Below are 20,532 nucleotides of genomic sequence, written 5' to 3'. Positions count from 1 at the left end.
GAGTTGTGAATTACCTCCTTCTCGGCCGTCTAATGAAAAGCTATGTGCTTTTTGGCTCGTCTGACCCTGCTACCCTCGCCCCCCTTCCATCCCCTCCCTCCACTTCATCATTCTTTTGTGCGAGCCCCTCTTCGTGGAATGGCTGCCTCAGAAATAGGTCACATGCTCTCCCTTCACCTCCGCGGCTTTGGAAAAACAATCCTCCGAGATGCCCCATGCTATTCCGTAGCGTCCAAGCGGCCGTCTTCGGAGAGAGACGCGCACTTTCATTTGAAAGAATCAACTCCAATTGGGAGGATTTGAAGCTCATTTCTTTGCAAGAGAGCCAAGCATATCCTGTGGAGATAATTTTAGGAGGCTGATTAGGCGTCGACGGCGTTGAGCCCAGAGTGAGGAATCTCATCACCACTGCTAATGACGTGCCATTCCTGTGTTGAAAGAAGAGCCCAGGCCCTGGGCATGGACCAGCTTCTGTCACCCACCTCTTGCTACTATGTTCATTAAGTCCCAACAATGTAATTACAATTCACTGATACTGCTTTGGATTAATTACAGGCTGATTACCAGACTGATATTTGTTAGGAATAATTAGATCCCAAAGAATTGCATTCATATTTACACCCTATTGATGTCTTTAGAGCATTGGAAACATTCGAACAATAGACTGCTTAAAAAACCAAATGTTCTTCGCTGTGTTGTTCACGTGGAAGGGAACAAAAGGCCAGTTTTGAATGTGTTGATGAGGACAAATCATACAACAGATGTCTCCATCTGTTCCCGTACTAACGACGCTACAAAACTACAATTGCTCTTCTACCTGATGAACAAAAAGCGGCAATGTTTTGCCACATGAATTGCAGTGCTTGATTTAAAGTCCTCCGAAGCTACCGGGGGCTGGCTGGGGCACTCCTGAACAAAAAAAAAAATGCTCAGAGGTAGGACTATCATGCACACGGCTGTGCAGCTCAGAGGTGCTTGTAATCTTTCATACGGGCTTGTGACACAAACACCCCCCAGAGCAACATTATTTCATGAATCTAATCATCCGCGTGCAATTTGCAAAGCCACCTAAAGCCAGCTTATTCACAGATTTGGAGCCTAATAAGAATGCGAACATTTTCACTCGGACAGAGATCTCCGGTGAAGTTGGACGATGCACTTATCCAGTAGTATCTTAATGAACACAATCACCCCGCCGGAAATTGCTGTCATTCATTTCTATCAGCCAATCATTAGGAACGGCTGCACCTAATGAGATAAAATTGGATGAGTGTCTCAAAAATGTGCCTCAACAAAGAAAATCATGTTTGCAGTGATGCGGAACTGCACTACGTTTGCTCAGCGCTTTTTCAAATCGTTTGCCTCTTTCAGGTAGAAATATTCAAATGTTGCGACACAATCAGCTGTGCTCTGTGTTAGGCGAGTTGCTCCTGGCTATTTGAACCTTTAGGTCAGCAGCTTGTTGTGAGTCTGCTGATAGGTATCGCACTGACACGAGCCTCTGCCTCTGACAGCTCGTTTTATCCCGCAGCTCAGTGCTGGTGTCAACATTCTCCCGTGGCTCTGGGACACACTCGTCCAGATGCAGGAAATGATGCATGTGTGTGTGCCCGCAGGCTTCCCAGCGACGGCATACGGACCGGTGGCGGCGGCGGCGGTCGTAGCAGCGCGTGGCTCAGGTAGGGGGGCCCGTGGAAGAGGCGGCTACTTGGCGTACCCACAGAGCACAGGGCCAGGTAAACGCTCTGTCCATGTTCTGTGTGGCTGCTGCTCTCTTCAACTTCTACCTGCTCTGCTTTCTCCCATAGACGTAGTCGCCCAAGCTCTTGTATCAATCATAACGTGGCCAAAAATCACGAGCTCGGCGTGACCGGTTAATTTGCCGTGTAAGCAATGAAGAGATGAGGGGGGCTTGAGGTGACTTGATGGGACTGAGGCAAAATTAACCTGACTTCACTTTGAATAATTTAACATTCTAATGTAACCAAATTCAGTTGCCGCACTTTTAAAAAAGTAATGGAATGCCCTCGACCTTAAAAACAAAAAGTTACACTTAGTTAAAATTATACATGCTTTAATTTAGTCACTGACACAAGTTTGCTGCCTTTAACTTTTGAATCTGTATAGATCAGACAAAAATCTCAAACTGCAGAAGCTTTAGCTGTGATGACTTGAGTGGGAAATTGTTTTCTGCGCTCTTCATTTATTTTTTTCTAATTCTTTTTAAATGCAGTGGAACCTAAGGTTAACCACAATCCACAGAAATTCATTTGTTCCTTTAAAACAGGGGTGTCAAACTCGTTCGCGGGCCGCATTGTTGTCATAGCTTCTTTCGGAGGGCCATTATGACTGTCAGCCCAAATAAATATACGAGCACCTCATATTATATACAGTAAAAGCTACAAAACAAACTGACAAATAACTCGTTTTCAAATCAGACGAGTAAAACCTGGTCAAATATTTAAAAAAAAGATATTATTAAAAGTGAAGACAATTTGCAATTCTAGTAATGACACACGAATTTGATGCACAATTTGTCTTCGCGGGCCACATAAAATGATGTGGCAGGCCGCATCTGGCCCCCGGGCCTTGAGTTTGACACCTGTGCTTTAAAAGACGTAGTGGCTGGCAAAACCGTCTTTTCACATAACCGTCATACAAGCGGAATCACAATGTGAAGTCACTTTTTTTTGTGACGACGTGTACTTGGGAAGTGAATGGTTTCTCCTAAAGACTAAACACCGCTCACTTTGCAGTGTGCATTGGGTTCTTCTAATTTTGTCATTGTGTATTTGTTATGGATGACTGATGGTGTAACATTACATGATGCATGACAGCCATTTGAGCTTTTTCAAGTGTGTTCAATGAAGAGATTCCACTGTGATGTTCTTGTCTGTGATGTCAACCTGTGGTGGTATGATAACCATTTGTGTTGATTAATCTTGTTTTCGTATTATTTTGAAAAAGTTAATGTCAAGACAATTGGCGGTTTGCTTCGAGTTTGTGTAGTGATAAGATGAGTAGGGGAAGCCCGGCTGACGCCTCCTCCTGCCTTAGCTGATCTTTTTGGCCCGTGTTGGATTTGGTCCACAATTTGGGAAGCGCACTATCCGCGTCTCACGGCAAAAGACATAACCAATCACCTGTTATCCAATTTACTCACTCCGTGCTCGTTTTATTTCTTCAGTTTTCGGAAAAGGCTAAGACACCAAAACAAAATTTAGACTTATACAGGTTGGTTGAGTTCAATCACAATTCTTGTTAAGAAGGCTCTGTTTTCAGGAAAGTACAATACAGCGCTGGGCCTTTCGTGCGACCATGCTCAATAGCAGAAAGTCTCCATTCAGAAAAGGCAACGTTCAAGGTTCTTTGGTCAGCTTATATTCAGTTGCACATGCCAGTGTGGGCCGAGTTTGATGGGTGATGAGTCAGGGGTGTGGCAAGTTCACAGGACAGTTTGATTCCATGAGAGTGGGTGGTGGTTGGGTGAGAGCTGGTTCCGTGGGGGTGGGTGCTGATTATGGGCGATTCTGTGTGTCGGGAGGCTGTTGTTTTTCATCCCGTCTTTCGGCCTTGGCAATCAATCACCTTTGGCCGGGTTCTTGGTTGTTTTCCTCCTGCCGCTCTTCCTCTGGCACCTCTACCGGTTTTATCTCCAAGTGCCCTTCCTGTAAACCATTCTTGCACATACATCCACTTCGCTCACCGCCCATTCATTATTCTTTCAATTTTGTCATTTTGTACGGAATTTTGTGAACTTTTGGCTGTGACAATTTGTTAATGTTCCCTGACTATGCAAAGTTCTTACTCACCACTTACCATGCATTTGTTTGTTCTTTTGACACTATCTTTTCACTGTTAGGCAAAACATTTCCCTCTGTCCGGAACGTTCAGTAGTAATCCAAAACTGGCATCTAGCATTTATCAAAACATAAAATATAATCAAGTACTGAGCATTTTTGAACGACTTTGGCAGTGTCCGTGATCCAGAAAATCATAAGGCATGCATTAAACAGTTCCTAAAGGGTCATTAAGCTATTCAGGCAATGTTTCAAAAAACATTTATTTCAAAGTGCACAGAAATACATATCAGATCATAAAGTTATAAAAACCTTTGTCATTACCACCTATCAAAAATGTCTAGTTATGTCTGTATTGATTTGGTGTGTAAGTATAATTATATGCTTATTTTATTGATTTAATTTGTGAATATACTTGACTGCTTATGTACTTTGTTCAATGAGGTTTGAGCATATCTGTTTTTGTAGCTAGGCAGGACTTTTTGTATTTCGACCCCATTTCTTCACTCCCTCTGTTGACCTCAGTTTAACTGAGGTTACCAAAACCGTTGATACTACCAGAGTCTCTCTGTTGGCACACCACGTTCCTCTGTGGAGCCACTTCAAGTCCATCTGTGGGGCCACCAGTGAGTGAGAAAAATATAGATAAAATTCATACCCAGACATTTGTAAAAGATGGAGAGTGGAAAGGCAATTGGCCTAGACGACATTCCAGTGACAGCATGGAACTATCAAGGAGAGATGGCAGGGAAGGTTCCTGAAAAAGCGAGAAGATGCATGAGGAAAGGTATTGGTTCCTATTTTTTAATTTCAGACCACGGCGATGCACAGAACTGCATTAGCTACACAGGTGTTATGTTGATCAAGCAAAGCATGAAGTTATGGGAAAGAATGTAAGAAGAGAGGCTTGGAAATCTCTACTGGCCAAAATAATGGAGAGTGTGGCAGAGAAAGACGTTGCAGGACATGCAGATGGTTGGTGTGACAGGACAGAAAGATTTGGAAACGATTGCTCTACTGTCGCGGCCCCTAACAGGAGCAGCCGAAAGAGGAATTTGAGAAAAAAAAATGCAAGAGAAATATACATAAACAAATAACGAAATACATACGTATATAGTATGTACATATAGACAGACATCGACCAATCGCCCATTCGGTCACTCGGTCAGTCAGTCAGTCAGTCACTGAATTAGTCAATCAATCAATCTCACAAGTGTTAACTAATTTGTAATAGTATTGCAAGCAGTTTAAACTATTGGAATATGTGAATGTCCATATCAGTTTTTTCAAATTCTAATCCTACTTTACCTTTGTATAAGGCATAGCCTTCTCAAAGCATAGTCATCGTAATTTATTCAATCAGTTTTACTAACATTTAATCATTAATCAATCATGTATCTTAAATCATGCTTTTCCTCCTTCGAAGCGACCATGTACTTCAAACCCAAACGCCGCCATTTTATAGGGGGAAAAAAAAAATGTTGAATTTATTCATTTGACATAATACTCCTGCAGTCATCTTATATTTGTTCGATTTATCAATCCCTTCCATTATTTATCCTGCAAATGAATAATGTGTTATTCAAACTAACGTTCAAAAGCCGCTTTAGGTCATCCACCTGTTCCCAATTTGTTTCTAGTCTGTATGTTATTGTTCCAATTTGTTTTTACATTTAATACTCTCCCACCTATTTCATCCTATCTTGTAAAGGTCTACAATTCATTATAAGCTATTTTAAAACTCTCCACACTTGTTACCAGGCTTTGGCTCCATTTCACGATGTTGTCTCCCATTCACTTCATTTCTGCCGAGCTGCTTCTTCTCCTCCGTCTAGCACGCTGAAGACTTAAACATCAAATCTGAAAACACTTAAAATTGTCAGACTTGGATCAAGGAGAGGACTCGGATGCAGAGTGACAACAAAAAGCGAATTTATTCTGAAAGGCTGGAGTCAGCAAAAAAACAAAAGCGCCTCAAAAGAGGGAAAACTAGGTGGCAAAAAACAAAAATTGAAAAACACAGCGCTTAGGCTTGACGACAAAGGTTTCTTCACAAACTAGGTTCTCAAAAAGGTCTCTTTAACTCACGCGATCGCTGGTGCTCTGGACGGGACAAGACGCACTGGCACAAGACAAGGGGAAGACGCTGACTAAATACACACAGAAGGGTAAGGACACAGGTGCACACAATCAGGATCAAGGGCACAGGTGCACACCATTAGGATCAGGGAAGACAAGCAGACTGACGAACAGAGGAAGGGCCCACGAACTGAAACGAGAGGAGAGTTACTTATCAAAATAAAACAGGAAGAGACAATACGACAAAAAGACAAGACAACAATAACCCACAAAACATGACGGCATGACAAAAATCTCACAATTGCCCCCTTTGTTTTTTTTCCCCCTCCCCCTTTTGACACATTCTAAAAAAATGTGTCACTATGGATAAAAAGTAAAAATAACAATGTCCATGGTAACATACCCATCGCCAGCTGGACTTCGGGGTACCTCCAGATGCCATCCTGGCCTAGAATCACCAATTCTCAGTCCCTGAAACTCGACTGGCAGCCTCTCACATGGCTGTATGAACAAAAGCCATCACCCTCCTGTAGCTGTGCATGCAGCTCTCCTCACAATAAACATCCATAATACCAAAAAGTAAAAGTACAATTCATAATGATAAACAAAAGATAATCCACACACGGACGCATGTCAAACGTATCAAATTGAAAACTGGAGCCTGCCGAGCCTGTCCTGAAAACGATCACATTTACAAACTCATTATGAAAAGTAAGGGGTTAGTGTTAATGCATTCACAGACATGACACAAAATTCTCCAAGACTGCAGCTGACAACCTGCAAAGTAAACACGAGTTTAACAAATACAACACAACCTGCTCCCTGGGTTGCTGTTAGAGGCTGCAATACAATTAGGTAAAACATCAAAACAAAGCAAGTCATCACAAATTCCATCACATACATTTTGTCACACTGTCAGGTAAGTCCAGAGTTGTTGTCAGACACTGTCTTGGCTCAGAGTCTTGATTGTCAATGCTGGTATAGTCACGTCTGGTCATAATCTTGAAATGGGCCTTCTCCATTGAACTCTTGTTGTCAATGGTGGCCAGAGGAATCTTAAACCCATATTTAGTCCAAAATTAGCCCTGATCAATCTTGCTTTTTCAAATCTGTAGTATCTATATATTTTTCAGGTGAGAGGAATGTGATCCTCTGCTGTGATCACATCACCCCAACTTTGAATCACTTTTACCATTCATATTACACAAACACCACACCACAAGCACAGACTTGACATTCATACACCATTACAGACAAACTGTCATCCCACAACACACAAAAAACATACAATATTAAATTGTAAAAGGAACCCTTCCTACACAAAATTTTCTCCTCAATTAAAATTTCCCTTTATTATTTTAAATCCAAAATTAATATCTAATTGTCTGGTCTCCTGTCCTCTCATCGCTTGCCAATATGCATAATGCTGGAACATGATTTAACTCCCCATTTAGTTTGCTCCCATCTCACACTTAGAGTATTTGACACTGTTGAGCTGTAACGTCAATATTTCCACCTTACCGTATTTCTTCCACTAAAACATTTCCATTTTGCTCTCAGTTTAAATTCATCCCTCCAAATAACTACCTCTGGCAAAGAACCAAAAATTTATAGAACACTCCCTTTTACTTTGACCTCGTTCCATCATTCATCTCCTCACAAGCATTACCGACCCTCCTCCTAAAAAATAATGATGCTAAAAATAATGTTTAAAAAACAATATACACAGCTTCCTCCTGCCACTTACACTATCACCTTGAAGATTATCGTTCTCATTTTTGTTGATGCCAATTGCACTTAGAATAAAAAAGAAATGCTTACTCTTGATAATGGAGTCACGCTATATCACAAATTTTGAAAACCTTCCACGTTCCCCCTTTGTACCTATAAAAAACAATTAGAAATATTTTTGGTGTCATGATCATCATTGTGGCCCTCACACGTTATCCCTGCACTTTAAATTGTCAATTTTTGTACATTTGAAGCCCTTTGAGACTTGCTTATGGGCTATATAAATAAACTTGACTTGACTTTATTATTATTCAACTTCTTCTGCATTCTTCTCCCTTTTATTTTTATTTTTTTTATCTTAACTACTTCCACATAATTCATCTGATTTACTCCATTCCACTTTTAACGCATTTCAAATATTCATGCCGAATATTCCAAATATTGACCTTTTTTTTTTGAGAAATTCACAAATTCTAAGCCAAACTTTTATTCATTCTTAATGGCACATTCAACATTTCTCATTTTCTTCCACATAATTCATCCAATTCACCTTCTTTCACTTCCTAGATTAAAATTTCACATTTTCACTTTTGACATTGTGGCAAAATTTTGCAAAATTTCAGTTTTCCTTTCGACTCAACCTGTTTCAATTTTTAACTGTTATGCCTACCTATTCCAAAACTTCCCACTGATGAAAAATTTCAAATTTTAACTTTAAAATTCACGCCCAAATTTTACAAAATTCTTTCTATATTTTCATACATTTTTTGACCAATTCAACACGTTCCAAATTTAAACATAATCTTGTAGCATTCCCCGAATTTTTATTCAGCCTCTTCGCCTTCACACGCAATTTCTACAGAAATTACAAATTCTAGTTATCATTGTTAATCCTCCGTGAGCCTCATAAGGACAAGCCGCACCAATAATGGATAGATGGCTGGATTGTTAATCTTAACCCCAAGTGCCTATCATAAATTGCCATTTAAATTAATTGTCACAAGGGTAATGTCAATGTATTTATTTAAAGCCCTACTGTATTATTTTTAAATTAAGTGTGCCCTGTATTACTATTTTGCTGACTATCCAGAATTCCAAATTTCTTATGGCCTCTCACCCCTTCAAGCTCAAATATGCATCCTATAAATCAGTCACAATTGATGTGTAATTAAATTCTGTCGTTTTGATAAAGGTAAATTAATTTTAGCAATTCAGCCTCCTGTTGCCCAAATCCAAATGTTCACTGGTCCAATTATAAAATGTCATTATTTCAATTTGATTCATCATGTCTTTGAAATGCTATGTTACATATAAAAATTTCATGATTCAAATGATTTAATTTCTATCGATCAATGTCCACTTTGCAAAGATTCTGATCACGCTATCATGATTTGTTATTAGTGTTCCTTCACTGTCCATATCTATGTATTTTGTTTTTTATCCCCATTTTAGTGTCAATAAGCAGCCTTATTATTCCCTCTTTTATCAAAACTCCTCAGTTAAGTCCGCCCCAGCCCCTAAACATGCTTCCATCCCTTTTGTCCCACACTCCACCAACTTTGTAATGCTTCAGCAGTCTTTAGCAATGTGTCCAGTTTGACTTCATGTGACTCGTGCAAGTCTTTAGCAGCCTCTCCTCTCAGATTCTCATGATGATGATTCAGGGCTGTACCGTCCGCCACTCTCAAATGCGTCCATCTTGTCTTTGTTCTTTCAGTCCATTTTCTTTTTGAGCTGCAACTGTGTGTATTCCAACAACTGTATGGTTCTTGTCCTGTGAAGAGCTGTGCTTGCCCCCTTCAAGCATGATAATAGTTCCTGTTGTTCTCCCAAAGGTGTCTCATGACCAGGGACAGTCCTCTGTTGCTTTTGAGACAGCCAGTGGAGGAAGAGGACTCAGTTCAGGAATTGTGCTACACGCCAGGGCAGAACACACTGGGACACAAATTTCACAAAACTATCTTCGTGTTATCAGTCTTTCTGTGTAGTATTTGTTCCTTACACCCCAAATCTTCCCATTAACATTTTGTATAGTATCAGTTGCGCACACTCATCATCTTACTATCAAGCCGCCCTTATCAAATGCTTTCTCTTTTTCCATCCACCCTACCCATTAACACGGCTAAAATCCTCGTTCTTTTTTTCTGACTTCCAGGGTTTATCATCAAATAAAGTTCCGAAATCCTTTGTAATAAACTGTAATGTAATTTAACATTCTACCAACATGGTTGTATATGCGGCAAATGTTATTGTTCAATCTATAGGTCATACAGCACCTGTGTTCCAAATATGACACTCCTCCTTGATTTAATATCTCATAAGTTATTATTGTCAGCAGTGCTAAAGGATAGTGCTTGTAACTGAATGTCTTATCGCCCAATTTAAAACACATGCCACATTTGAGCTAGTATTTATTCATTTATTTATTTGCCATCCTCATGTTAGCTGGCATATGTCAGAATTAAAATGTAATTTTGCTTTTAATTTCAAGTCTTTCAAAATTGCTATATTCTTACTGCACTGAGATAAACTGTTAAATATATATTTAAAAATAAACAAAAACAATCTATGCTCCTGCACAGACCTTGCATGTTGACTCTTAAAAGCGGCACCCAAATGCCAGATTACAAATCAAACCTCCTCCTTCACTCTCACATTTTTTGATAAAACAGTCTACTTATCTAGACACTGTCATCACATACTAAATAATGGCCTGCAAATTAAACATAATGTTGTTGCTGTGGTCCCTCAAAACATGTGACTAGAATTTGGACAATTATTAAGCCTCATCAATTGATCAATTATCTCCCCACTAAACTCCTAGCCTGTTAACCTCTCTGCATAAAGAAGACATTTACAATGCAGGAGATAAGAGAATAACAAGGAACACCTGAACCCTAACCCAAGAACACAAGGAAAACCCAACAACAAAATAAACCCTAACCACAATCAAAACCAAATATACTAGGACCATGACATACTATGTAGAGTCTACATTGTAGACCAACACGGTACTCCAAATTTTACCTCATTAAAATTTTAGCCTTTTTGTGTAGAGCACCATTGATTTCTAATCATTGACCTAATTTTATCCTTAATTTAATCCCAATCACGAATGCCCCCTCCTTAATACTTTACTTGGTGTTCTTTTAATAAAAAGTTCCCCCTTGCAATGTAATTTTTATTTGTTGTTTTTAACTCTAAGTGATTCAAACCTTTGATTTATTCTTACATGTAACCACCTTGTATAGTCTAATGTCCTAATCGATCAATAATTCCTCCTAGAATTTTACATCTGCAATCACAATTTAATTTTATCCAATTCTACAATGTATGTTCTCTCTTACTCTCACATTTTTTATGAGGGCTGGGCATTCTCCCCGTTAGACCAGTTTCTGCCTACAACCCTCAGATTATTCTATAATTTCTAATTTTTACATTTAACAATGCAAATTGGATAAACCATTGTCTAGCACACCGTTTTCGTGCACCATTTTAGCCCAATTCCATCATTTATAACGAACTGGTACGCAAAGACAAACATAGATAACACATGGGCCCACAACATAGACATGACTCTGTGTGTGTGTGTGTGGGGGGGGGGGGCAACTGAAGTGCGGAGCGCCTCGCCACCACCACGTCACACAATGCGACCCCCCACCTCTGTCCTAAATATGTATTTGCGCCCACCTGACCATTTGGCCCAAACTTTAGAGCTGCACCCTTTTGAAAACAAAAATAGTTACAGTTTAACCCCACCGCACAATGGGATACAACCTTCATGCTAATTATATATATACATTCTTGATCAAATTCTTGTTAAGCCATTTTTCTGACTCCAACTCACATGCCAAATCAAAAAAATCAACAATTATATACAAATCAACTTATTGTTCTTCGTGAACCACAAATCATCACTTCCACCCCATGAACAGCAGCGCCACAACTAATCACTCACTTCTCCAGCTGCGTCACTATCCCATCTGACGGCCAAGCCTGCTTTCCACACAATATCAACATAGACACACTTCAGTAGAAACATTTAAGACACGTTTAAAGACACATTTCTATGAGATGGCCTTTAACTAACTTGTAGTGGCCGATTTGGCCGGAGTTTGTTTTGTTCTCTCTGCCCACCCCCTCCCCGGCTTTTAGGTGGCTCAAAAGCTGATAGCGGCTAGCTGGATTCTCGGGGACCAATTCAAGATGAAGAAACTGCAGCTCAACCCCCTTGAAGACACTGCCAGGACAATCGAGGGCACCTCCGACATCCATTTTTTTCATTGATTTTCATATTATGTATTACTTGTGCACTCTCTGCATCCATTACAACCTGGTGATCCTGAAAGGGGGATCCTTCCATCTGTGGTCCCTTCTCAAGGTTTCTCATTTTCCCCTGGCAGGGGTTTTTTGAGTTTTTCCTTGCCCTTTTGGGAGCTTAAGATCAGGGGATGCTTTGAGAATAATTGTCAATTTTGGCTATGTGAAGCCCTTTGAGACTGTTTGTGATTTAGGGCTATACAAATAAACTTGACTTGACTTGACTTGACTTCAGCAATTATGTAGCGACCTGGCAAACCCAGTTACCCTTCGCCCTAGACAACAATATAAGTCTCTAAGGTCGCACTATTGAGGTCGCCAGGCATCCGTCCTGCTATATCAGCAATGCTTTCACTTTTTTTTTTTCTTTCACGAGTCCCTGACTCGTATTGGTGGCATGGCCGATCTAATCGATCCTGACCTAAGGCGACAGTACAAAGTCCCTAAGCGTCTACTATTGAGGCCACTCCGGTGCCCATATGCTAGCCATTGGCATCCCACAAGCTCCAGCGGTGTGAGCGCCCTTCGCTGATCAGACAAAGTCCTCACCACCTTTCTCTTTTCCAAAAACAAATCATCCATACAATCATAAATGTATACACAACCACCATTCCTGAACACAGAGCTAAAATTATTACTTTTTAATTTTACTCTGCTTTCACTCCACAATATTGCTGAACTGGGAGATTTTATTGAAAATAAAATGTTCCCCCTTACCTTTTGTGCCGATCGGACTGCAATATTGTTGAGCAAGAGCGGAGAAGTAAGAATCCTTCCTGGAGCATGCACTTTTCCTTCTGAAGAAATCACGTCAAATGGTCACCATTTGTTGGATTTGGTCCACAATTTAGGAAGTGCGCTATCCGCGCCTCATGGCAAAAGCCATAGCTAATCACCTGTTATCCAATTTACTCACTGCATGCTCGTTTTATTTTTAGGAAAAGGCTAAGACACCGAAACAAAATTTAGACTTATACAGGTTGGTTGAGTTCAATCACAATTCTTGTTAAGAAAGCTCTGTTTTCAGGAAAGTACAATACTGCGCTGGGCCTTTCGTGTGACTATGCTCAAGAGCAGAAAGTCTCCATTCAGAAAAGGCAACGTTCAAGGTTCTTTGGTCAGCTTATATTCAGTTGCACATGCCAGTGTGGGCCAAATTTGATGGGTGATGAGTCAGGGGGTGTGACAAGTTCGCAGGAGAGTTTGATTCCATGGGAGTAGGTGCTGGTTCGGTGAGAGCTGGCTCCGTGGGGGTGGGTGCTGATTATGGGCGATTCGGGTCTGTGTGGGGGATGTTGTTTTTCATCCCGTCTTTCGGCCTTGGCGATCAACTTTGGCCGGGTTCTTGGTTGTTTTCCTCCTGCCGCTCTTCCTTTGGCACCTCTCCTGGTTTTATCTCCAAGTTTCCTTCCTGTAAACCATTCTTGCACATACATCCACTTCGCCCACTGTCACACACCACGCATTCATCATTCTTTCAATTTTGTCATTTTGTACGGAATTATGTGAACTTCTGGCTGTGACATCATCAATTTGTTAATGTTCCCTGACCATACAAAGTTCTTACTCACCACTTACCATGTTTGTTCTTTTGACACTATCTTTTGACACATATCTTTTCAGTTAGGCAAAACATTCCCCTCTGTCCAGAATGTTCAGTAGTAACCCAAAACTGGCTTCTAGCATTAATCAAAACATAAAATCTAATCAAGTACTGAACATTTTTAAACGACTTTGGCAGTGTCCGTGATTTAGAAAATCTTCCGGTATCCATTAAACCACAGGTGTCCAACTCAAGGCCCAGGGGCCAGATACGGCCTGCCACATCATTTTATGTGGCCCGCGAAGACAAATTGTGCATCAAATTTGTGTGTCATTACTAGAATTACAAATTGTCTTCACTTTTAATAATATCTTTTTTTTTTAAATATTTGACCAGTTTTTACTCGTCTGATTTGAAAACGAGTTATTTGTCAGTTTGTTTTGTAGCTTATACTTTATATAATATGAGGTGCTCATACATTTATTTGGGTTGACAGTCATAATGGCCCTCCGAAAGAAGCTATAACTACAATGCGGCACGCGAAAAAAAAATAGTTTGACAACCCTGCATTAAACAGTTCCTTAAGGGTCACTAAGCTATTCAGGCAACGAATCAAAAAACATTTGTTATTTCAAAGTGCACAGAAATACATATCAGATCATCAAGTTATAAAAACCTTTGTCATTACCACCTATCAAGAATGTCTAGTTATGTCTTCTTTATTGATTTGTTGTGTAGGTATAATTACATGCTTAAAATGTTTCTTTTATTGATTTAATATGTGAACATACTTGTCTGCTTATGTACTTTATTCAATGCATATCTGTTTTTGTAGCTAGGCAGGACTTTTTGTATTTCGACCCCATTTCTTCACCCGATCACACCTGGCCTTAGCGTTCTTCCTCCACTGAGCGCTTGTGATCTCACTTCCTGCTTTATCTGCAGCAGTGTGCATGTCTTTTCCAAAAAAAAAAACATTTACCAGATAGCATCCTCCGACAGTATCACTTTGTTTTGGGGAGGGAACAATGTTGAAATCGATGTCAAAATCTGCGTGGTTGGATTTGTCCCTGTTACATTTAGGAACACCCAACTCTTGTTCCTTTAAAAGAGCTTAAGGGAACCGTGCCCGCCCTAAATTAAACAAACATGCAATCAGCATCTGAAACTAGTGGGCCTTGTATTCCATATCCATTGGCGCAACTAAAATATGTAAGTGACTGATTTGCAAACTGATAACCGGGCCTCTTATGTGACTGCTTTTCTTCTTATACTATGACTACGGAAAATATTGCAGCCACTTGATGAAACGATTCTGCGTTATCGTGACAATCTGTAACTTTTAACACGGTTAGTTCCAGGACTCCGGATGCAAGTTTGTCTCCGTCCATAAGAGAGTATCTCTGTGTGTTTAACACAGCATCGATTGACTTGTCGGTTTCATTTACACAGCTTGCTTTTTCCACCCGTACAACTGTAGATCATTCAATAGCTGTCAATACAGCCTGCAGCCTCGTGAGAAGCGCCTCTCTTAATCACACACATTTTGCCATAAGAAGCTCGTGGAGCAAAATCCGTTTTAATTGTAACTCCGTTGTTGTCAGCTTTATGACTCCCACATGTAATGTTATATACGCACGGCCGTGTGGGCACGCAGACAGCCCCAGTGCAGCGAGCGCGATGCGTGAATACTAATCAAAGATCATTTCAATCAACATGACTGTATGAGATGCTCCCTCCTTCACATCAGGCTGTTTGCATTTCCAAAACAAACCATTAGCACCACTATCATTGAAATGCACGTCATTAAGAAGCAGGAATGCTGATTCGATTTGGGCTTGGCAGCGAGCGGTCAGAAAGTAAATGACGTGATGGCAGCCATCATGAACACTTTATTTTTGACAGCTGCAAATGGAAGCGAGATAAGTGTCATGATGGACGGGGACTGAGAAACAGTGACACCATGCTTTTTGACTGTTTGGCCATAGCCAATGTCAGGCTTTTCTTCATTGCATGCTGTGATCAAATGACAATCACGGAAGCAGCGATACAGTGTACCTATTAGCCAAACTTGTAAAGATGTTCTGGCACGCTGTTTGTAACGTTTGTTTTCACCTTTTAAAGACACAGTGACTGGGCATGACCTCTCTCGGCATATTTGGGTAAAAGCTGTAATAGAGGCCTTGCTTTTGTTTTGTTTTTTGGGGGGTTTTTTGGCCCAAAGTTTGACAAAATGACAGAAATGTCTTAGTGTGGATTTGTTGTGCTTTGTCTCCACCTACAGCTCCCACAGAGCACCACATTCCACTTTGCGCTTGTTCCCACCAAGCAGGTGTGGAGTTGTTTTCTGTCATGTTTAATGACCGTTCTAAACTATACAGTTCACTTGGTGAAGACATAGCTTTTCCACCCAAGGGGACCCAAGATCATCTGCTCACACAATTCCAACCAAAGCAGACATTAAAGTTCGAAAGACATAGCCACCCAAACCATAGCGACTCATGTTTATAGACGTCAATATTGCTAGGACATAGACAATATTTTCTGTCTGCGACCTGTGCAGCTTGACCCCGTGCTCGACAGACAAAATGACAGCATGCTCATTGCTCACTTCACCTCTCTCTGACAAAACATTGGTGGCGACAAGGTGTATTTGAGCTGCTCGCGGCGGCCTCACCCAAAAGATGATAATTGTGAATCAAAACAAGAAAAGTCCCCTGTAGTTTTTGGTTCTGCCCTACCTTTCAAGGAGGGTCGAGGAGGCACTTATGTGCCATTTAGTACGTCGCAACAGAAACGCAGACTGCTCACAGGATACAGTCTTTCAAGTATCGAAACTTGAGCTACGGGTTTGTTATGTTTGTTGAAGTTGCAGAAATAGCCTGTGCTGTTGGCATTGTCAGACAGAAGCAGAGCAAAATGCAAAAAAATGACCAAGGTTCTGGAAGATCCTCGGGCTCTTTTTAAGTGTTTTCCTGATTCCCCCGGAGCTTCCTGGTAAACTCAAATGTTGGCCTCAGATCTCAGCTTCACCTCCAGTGTTGAGAAATTGAATGTTCAGAGCTCACCATGTACAGTATGTCTAGCGAGACTGCAGAAATCGCACAGCATTGTAAACTTCAGCACTATTTCTAATTGTACTTGCATTGAACTCATCCCTTGGTTCGAGTTTTTTGTTCTTATTACACATTCCCCCTCCTCTCCCTGCCCATTTTTCCTCACATGACAGTCATTTCCAAAAGAAAGTCTCCATCAATTTCCTCCCAAATAATTTAGTGATCTTCCAGAGTGCCTTTGAGAACAGCAATGTGTGCTTGCTGTGTGTTCTGGCCCCAATCAATCTGGGGTCCTTTTGTCCCACACGAGCTCAACCCCAGTGCCAGAAGCACTTCACATGCATTTGCTGCGGGCTTTAACAGGAGCAGGTGGACTAAGACCATCCCACTTGGGTTTTTGTCTCAGGCCCAGGAAAACTTGTGAAACACAAAAGAGGGCAAAATGTCTCTTTGCGCTTTTGCCACGAAGTGTTAGATCGGGCAGCTGTGGGTGGCAGATGCTCGGAGGTTACAGGCACATCCCTTTGGGGACGTCAGCGTTTTGCCCTCCAGAGTGTGCACACGTAACACATTTTAAAGAAAGCATGCTTGAAGGCTTCATGCAACAGTGAGGAAAGTCCTTAGTATTTCTGCTCCCTACAGTTGTGAAACTCAACGGCCAGTGCAGTTGCCAGAACGTAACAGGAATAAGCGTTTATTTCTTAATTAGCTGATTGAGGTGAAGTGCATTTGACATTCAATGATATGCAACCGTTTGCTCTGTAAAATGTTGTCAGTCTTGGATAGTTCGTTCAATTGGAACTGGGATGCCCAGTATCGTATGAACGTTGAGCTCAACCAGCAAAGACATGCTCCAGTGCCAATGAATATAAGCCAATGAATTTGCATGTTAAACACTGACAGAGCTCGTCTGCACATTGTAGTGTGCAGCACAGTGTGTGCAGAATACGTACCTGAATAATGTGAGTGTGTATACATTCTGGAACCTCTGAATTGAAAACTTTGGAAATGGACTGTGTTGAATTGCAGCACTAGCAGTATTAGTCAGGAGCACTGTTGAGTTTGCTCATTACTGGGAAAAAGAAAAGATATCAAATGGATAGTAACAAAAGACAGGCATGAGTATGAGTGAGCAAATGCAAGAAGAAATCATCTGTTAAAATTCATTAGCCAAGCTTCTCTGAACACAAAATGACAAGACATTAAATATGTATTATTTATGAAATGTCTGTGCGCTCTGAAAAGGCTGTCTAGAGCTGTTAATTACTCAGCCGTTGGTTCTGAAAAGATTATTTCAAATGGAAAGTGAAAGCAAGGCAAGACGGCAAAAAGAGCTGTTAGTTGATATCACTCGGTTTTTAAATGACATTGGTGAAAATGGAAAAGCTAATTACGGGAGCCCCACAATACAATGCTGATTTGAGAAGCAGCATGTCAGCTTTATTGACATCTTCTGTAGGGTGATGTGCTTTGATGGCCACCAAGTGCTCAAACTGGCACTGTAACAAAGGCAGAGGCATGACTTCACCAAGTAGGGTTCCTTGTCGAAAAGAGCAGAGCTGTTTGATCATCACGGGAGAATATGCGCAGGTGAACCTCTGCAAAAAGCCATCAATTCTGCATGTAAATAAAATAGGATAGGATAGGATAGGATAGGATAGGATAGGATAGGATAGGATAGGATAGGATAGGATAGGATAGGATAGGATAGGATAGGATAGGATAGGAAAGGGCAGAAAAAACAGTACCCGAACAAGTGAACAAAAATGTCTTTGTACAAGAGGAATGTTTGTTGCGACTCTTGTAAGAGATCTCATTGTGCAGGTGTAGCCAGTGGTGGGTGAGTGAATATCACTCAATTATGTCTAGTAATATTCCTCACATGGAGCAGCTTAAGTGCAGAGAGAGAAAAAAGTCACTTTCTTTGCAATCAGTTATGATTGCAGTGGTATGGGACAAAATTACAAGTACAGGTTGTAATGCCAGTGTTAAGAGGCCTGTCTATCAGTTTTGAGAGTGCAGCAGCTCAAAACGAGCCCTGGAAAACTCAACTTGCTGAGAAAGTGGTGGTTGTATATGATGTTATATTTTAGCATCAGCGTGATTAGTTTCATGTTCCTACTAGTGAGGGACAAAAAGGGCTGCAGCGCTTTCAAGGTTGAAGATTCCTCCTTAAAGGCAGTCACCTGGCAAAGTGGCAAGCAGAGCAGGACATTTATCCACTCCGAGCGTGCCGCCCTGATGTCAGAAACAGATGACTGCAGGACCCTCCCTGCCGCCGCTCAGCCGGCTTTGGTCACTGAGGGCGGGCAGGAGGGAAAGTTGGTGGTGAGGGTTGTGGAGGCGAGATAATTATCAGTATAAATGAAGCCCTGTGAATAATTCGCACTGCTGGGTCCCCTGATCTAGTCTCCAAGGCAACCTCAGCACGCTCATTTGTTTTGGAGATGAGTAATTACATCCAATTAGTGGCCACTGAAAAAAAAGGAGCCCAAGAAAGGCCCATTGTTCTGGATAGATTGCGTGAATATTAATAATGAGACGGTCCGCGGCTCCCTGATATGATCGCTGATACTTCTGCAGCTGTGGGCACAATCTGCCCAGTCCCGTCCTGCATAACGGATCAGATAGCCACTGATGAAAATATATGGCTCCGAGAACGGGCCGGCATGTTTGTGCATGAGTATCTGAGAAGCACTTTTTGTCCAGCAGCCTGTCAACAGCCAACAACAGAATATGCAGTGCAAGTATTTCATATTTTGAATCGTGGGCTACCTATTTTTTTTTTTTTGTAACATTTGGCGCAGCAGCGTTGATTGTTGTAAAATAACATTCATTTAATGAATGAATGTCAATGAGAATGTAACTTTTTTTCGTTGGGCTTTTTGGATACATAGAGCATGAGTCCAAAGTCACATTCTGATTAAATAGCATGAGAAAATGTAGCATCAAACTACTCTGGCAATGTACAATTCAACTCAAAAGTTACTTGAGTAAATGTAGTGTGAAAAGAAGAGTGCCCCGGAATGTTTAGTATTCCACAAATATTCCCCCCCTAATATAGTTTAGTTCTATTGTCAAATATTTTTACCCTCCATGAAAATGATTCCATTGATCCAGCTTCCCCTCATTAGCAAGGCCAATCAATGTTCTGTGACATTTTTCAAACTAAATGTAATGATTGGCTCTTGAGCTTTGTTCAATGTGTCAGGCAGTATGTGACGTACGTGGGAAGCCTACTGCATTCGGATCCTATAATTTGACAAGTGGGCCGACAGGCCGCGAGTGGCGAGGTGGGAGTGCTAAAAAGCCCTGGCGGGTGAAACATGGCTGTCGCTCTCATTCCATTTGGCACAAGTGGACTTGATCATTCCGAGTGGGTAGAGGTGAAGTGGCTTTGAATGGCGCTTTGCTCCGCAGGCCAAATAAAAAGACAAACACCAGCAGCGAGAGTGAAGGGAGAAGTTGGTGTCATCGGGCTGAGTCCCTCCTGAGTAGATTAAGGCTGCTGCTATCTAAAAGAGGCGTGAGGAGGACGTTTGCGTTAATTGCCCTCTTTCCACGAGCAGCTTGTCTCCGATGAAGAGGACATGCAATAAATGTCAGCTGAATGACATTTTCTAAACTGTTGATAATCCACCATCTGTGTCGGAGGGAGCATTATTAGAAGGAGGGAGGCATGCTTGGATCACAACACCCATGTATTTGTATCTCATTCACATACACACCTTATCATCGCCAAGAGGAGCCATTAAATTCATTATTGATTGGTGCACTTTGTGTTTCTTTCATTCGGGCTTCCTTCAGGTATGTCAACAGAGAATTGTCTGTTTGAAATGAGAATGTATTGAGCTGTTTTAATGATTCCTCAGTTTCATCTCACTCCGTAATGATTGCACAAAAACACGCGCGACATTGGTCAATTCAGCGAGGGAAAAATAAATAAATAAATAAATAAATAAATAAATAAATAAATAAATAAATAAATAAATAAATAAATAAA

The 20,532-nt window shown here is 41.0% G+C and overlaps 1 protein-coding gene across 13 annotated transcripts in view; it reads left to right on the top strand.

Annotated features, from left to right (window-relative positions):
* LOC148385953 (RNA-binding protein Musashi homolog 2) overlaps nt 1–20,532 on the top strand; it is a 202,373-nt gene that overhangs the window by 164,656 nt on the left and 17,185 nt on the right. For 9 of the 13 annotated variants that reach the window (XR_015863269.1, XM_088399658.1, XM_088399650.1 and 6 more), the window contains exon 11: nt 1,617–1,736. Coding sequence is in view for 12 of the 13 variants with exons in the window: in XM_088399658.1 (XP_088255784.1) it covers nt 1,617–1,736 (120 nt within the window). In the remaining variant the exon portion in view is untranslated. The remainder of the gene's footprint in view (nt 1–1,616; nt 1,737–20,532) is intronic. The other 4 variants (XM_088399659.1, XM_088399653.1, XM_088399663.1 and 1 more) reach the window with 1 other exon arrangement.

This window comes from Syngnathus floridae, chromosome 15, assembly GCF_059516105.1.
Source record: "Syngnathus floridae isolate MCC-2025c chromosome 15, RoL_Sflo_1.0, whole genome shotgun sequence".
Taxonomy (NCBI): Eukaryota; Metazoa; Chordata; class Actinopteri; order Syngnathiformes; family Syngnathidae; genus Syngnathus; species Syngnathus floridae.
The sequence above is the reverse complement of the archived record's forward strand: the minus strand, read 5'-3'. Positions and strand labels throughout refer to the sequence as shown.